This window comes from Primulina huaijiensis, unplaced genomic scaffold, assembly GCF_012295235.1.
Source record: "Primulina huaijiensis isolate GDHJ02 unplaced genomic scaffold, ASM1229523v2 scaffold208154, whole genome shotgun sequence".
Lineage (NCBI taxonomy): Eukaryota > Viridiplantae > Streptophyta > Magnoliopsida > Lamiales > Gesneriaceae > Primulina > Primulina huaijiensis.
The window spans coordinates 1589-4322 of record NW_027355157.1 but is presented as its reverse complement, the minus strand read 5'-3'; the positions used below and the strand labels follow the sequence as shown (position 1 = coordinate 4322).

Genomic DNA, 2734 nt, shown 5'->3' with positions numbered 1-2734 from the left:
AGATTCTAAAATCTTAGGTTGTACGTGGCCCTTTTGTAGCAAGAACGTGTTTCTATTTTCAGAGATATACTCGAGAACTTGTGCAAGTTGAGTGATTTAATTGTATTTTATTAGTAAATCTCAAAATAAAGTTTTGATTTTTTTTAATTTAAATATGTATATATCCAGAGTTTGATATGTTGCACACTCACCATGCATACTTATGTGAGCAACGATGAGTTGACACTTACGTCATGTGTTTTATTGCACGTCAATGTATATATTCCTCATGCAAACTAAATAAGAGATTATTCAATCAGGTGAAGGAGTAAGGTTTTATAATTGTAATAATCTATTTTCAAATGTTAAAAAATAAGAAAAAATTTGCATTTTTTGTCTTGTATATTTGCTTATCGTGATTTTGACATATAGATTATCAAATTTTAGTTTTAAACCACTATATTTGTTTTGTGTGTGACAATTTTAGTTCTTTTTCCTAGTGTGAAGCTGACGTGACATTGACGTATTTAATGTCACGTAAACGTTTCACGATGAAAAAATGACAAAAAATTAAAAGATATAGGACTAAGACTAAAATTGATAACATATAAAACCAAAATCGCAAAGTAATATACAAAACCAACATTATTGTAATTTTTCCAAAAAAAAAAAATTTAAGATATATGTTTTACCCTTTAAAATACATTATATATAATCCTAAATTTCAAATTTTAATCTAACACAATTGATCTCATTCTAAATTTCAAATCATTAACCGTGAGATATTTAGTACTCCCTAAAAATATGTACAATATGCACATCAAGCTTGGGTTCCAATTTTATTTAAACTGTGGACTCAATACTTTATAATTGTTGTATAAATCACTGAGATTTCGGTGTTAAAATTGATACCATACAACTACAATTCTTTAGTTTATAATATATTACTACTAGAAGATATTGGTTACATGATAATGACATCAACTAAGTACAAGATGCAAGAATTTGCAATATAAATATGCAGCAAACACAAGCATCTCATCATGTCTGGGAATTTTGAAAAGAATTCTTTTTTTTAGCTTTTGAATTCTATAATTTGTAATCATATATAATATTAACTTGGGAGTGATATTTTATGGCACAAAACATGGGATGGGAAGTTGTTGGAGAATCTGGGTGGAAGAAAGGGCCTTGGACTACAGAAGAAGATAGATTACTCATGGAGTATGTGAAACTGCATGGTGAAGGTAGATGGAACAATGTCGCGACGCTTGTAGGTAATATTTATACACCGGTTCTCATTCGTATATCGATTTTTATGTGTAGATTGATGGAATTGTTTTCACGACAAATAATATAACGTTACGAAGTTTTATATTCGATTTATATGACGATTATTTTCATGTTGTTCAATCACTAATATGATTCTAGCTAATTTGTTTGGACAGGATTGAAGAGAAATGGGAAAAGTTGTAGGTTAAGATGGGTGAATTATTTGAGGCCAGACCTCAAGAGGGGACAAATAACCCCACACGAGGAGACTGTAATTCTTGAGCTCCATGCAAGATGGGGTAACAGGTACTCATTTGGATATATATATGTATATTTCCTTTCCTTTTCTTTTTTTTGGGAGTTGATTAATTTGTGTGAAGGTGTATAGGTGGTCAACAATTGCTAGAAGCTTGCCAGGAAGAACGGACAATGAAATAAAGAACTATTGGAGGACACATTTCAAGAAAAAGGGAAAACCGGCCTCCTCCAAAACCCCAACAGAAAAACCGAGCGCGCACATGCTCCGGAGGCAACAGTTTCAACAGCAACGATACCAACAAGACCAGATAGACATGAATACGATTATGTCGTTCATGTTCAAGGAAATCGACGACGATTCGCCTATTTTCACTCAATCCATGCAAGAAATAGCATATCCTAGTGGAGGAGTAGTGGAAGAGCAAGGATTACTTCATTCAATGATATCTGGCTATGGTTCCATGCCGGAGGCCTCGAATCAAGATATCACAATATGGGATGATGGCTTGTGGAACTTGGATGATAGATATCTTCAATTCTGCTAGTGACTCCCCTTGGATTTTCCACTACTTTTTACTTCTTTTTTCCCGATTATTGCTCGTTTAAAATCCATCTAATTAAAACGAGCAAATCGATGGGTTTTTTTTTCCCTGAAAAAATATATTTAAACATAAGTTTTATCGTTCAAAATATTGTGAACTTAATAATTATTATCACTTCGCAATCTCTAGTTGCTGCTTGCTTTATTGGCAGCACTTGAGAGAACCCAAAAAGGTTCCCAATTGAAGATCATGATTCATGATCCTTTTTTCTTACGAAATTTCCTTTTTGTTTTCTTATCATCTTATGTTCCGATTTTCCCTGATAATAACTCGTAGCTTTTTCAGAAATGATGATTACGTGTACCCTTTATTTTGCTTCGGGATCTAGTAATATAACAAATAATATTATTATAAGTATTAACTGATTTTCATTATTTGGAAAATTATTGATAATTACGACCCATGAAAGAATTAATATTAGAATTTGAATCTACAATTATATAAATTTTGTCGGTAAGATCCACGAGAAGTTCGTTCCAAATTCAAAATGGGACAACAGAGAGACAAGCAAAATCAAAACGAACACAAACTATAATTCAAGAATTTGGACCTAAAATTACTTCCATTTTTTTCTTAATTTAACGCATCTAAATACCATTCAAGCTCGAGCGCATCTTACTTAG

The 2734-nt window shown here is 32.0% G+C and overlaps 1 protein-coding gene across 1 annotated transcript; it reads left to right on the top strand.

Annotated features, from left to right (window-relative positions):
* The first annotated feature begins 1041 nt into the window (after window positions 1-1041).
* Window positions 1042-2357, top strand: LOC140966868 (transcription factor MYB24-like). The gene is made up of 3 exons (XM_073427144.1): window positions 1042-1256; window positions 1428-1557; window positions 1640-2357. The coding sequence occupies exons 1-3, from the start codon at window positions 1115-1117 to the stop codon at window positions 2052-2054; spliced, it is 687 nt and encodes a 228-aa protein (XP_073283245.1). The 5' UTR covers window positions 1042-1114; the 3' UTR covers window positions 2055-2357.
* Window positions 2358-2734: the final 377 nt, after the last annotated feature.

Coding starts and splice junctions, on each gene's coding strand:
- LOC140966868 (XM_073427144.1), top strand. CDS start 1,115: ATGGCACAAAACATGGGATGGGAAGTTGTTGGAGAATCTGGGTGGAAG. Junction 1,257..1,427: donor CAATGTCGCGACGCTTGTAG/GTAATATTTATA, acceptor TTGTTTGGACAG/GATTGAAGAGAAATGGGAAA. Junction 1,558..1,639: donor CATGCAAGATGGGGTAACAG/GTACTCATTTGG, acceptor GAAGGTGTATAG/GTGGTCAACAATTGCTAGAA.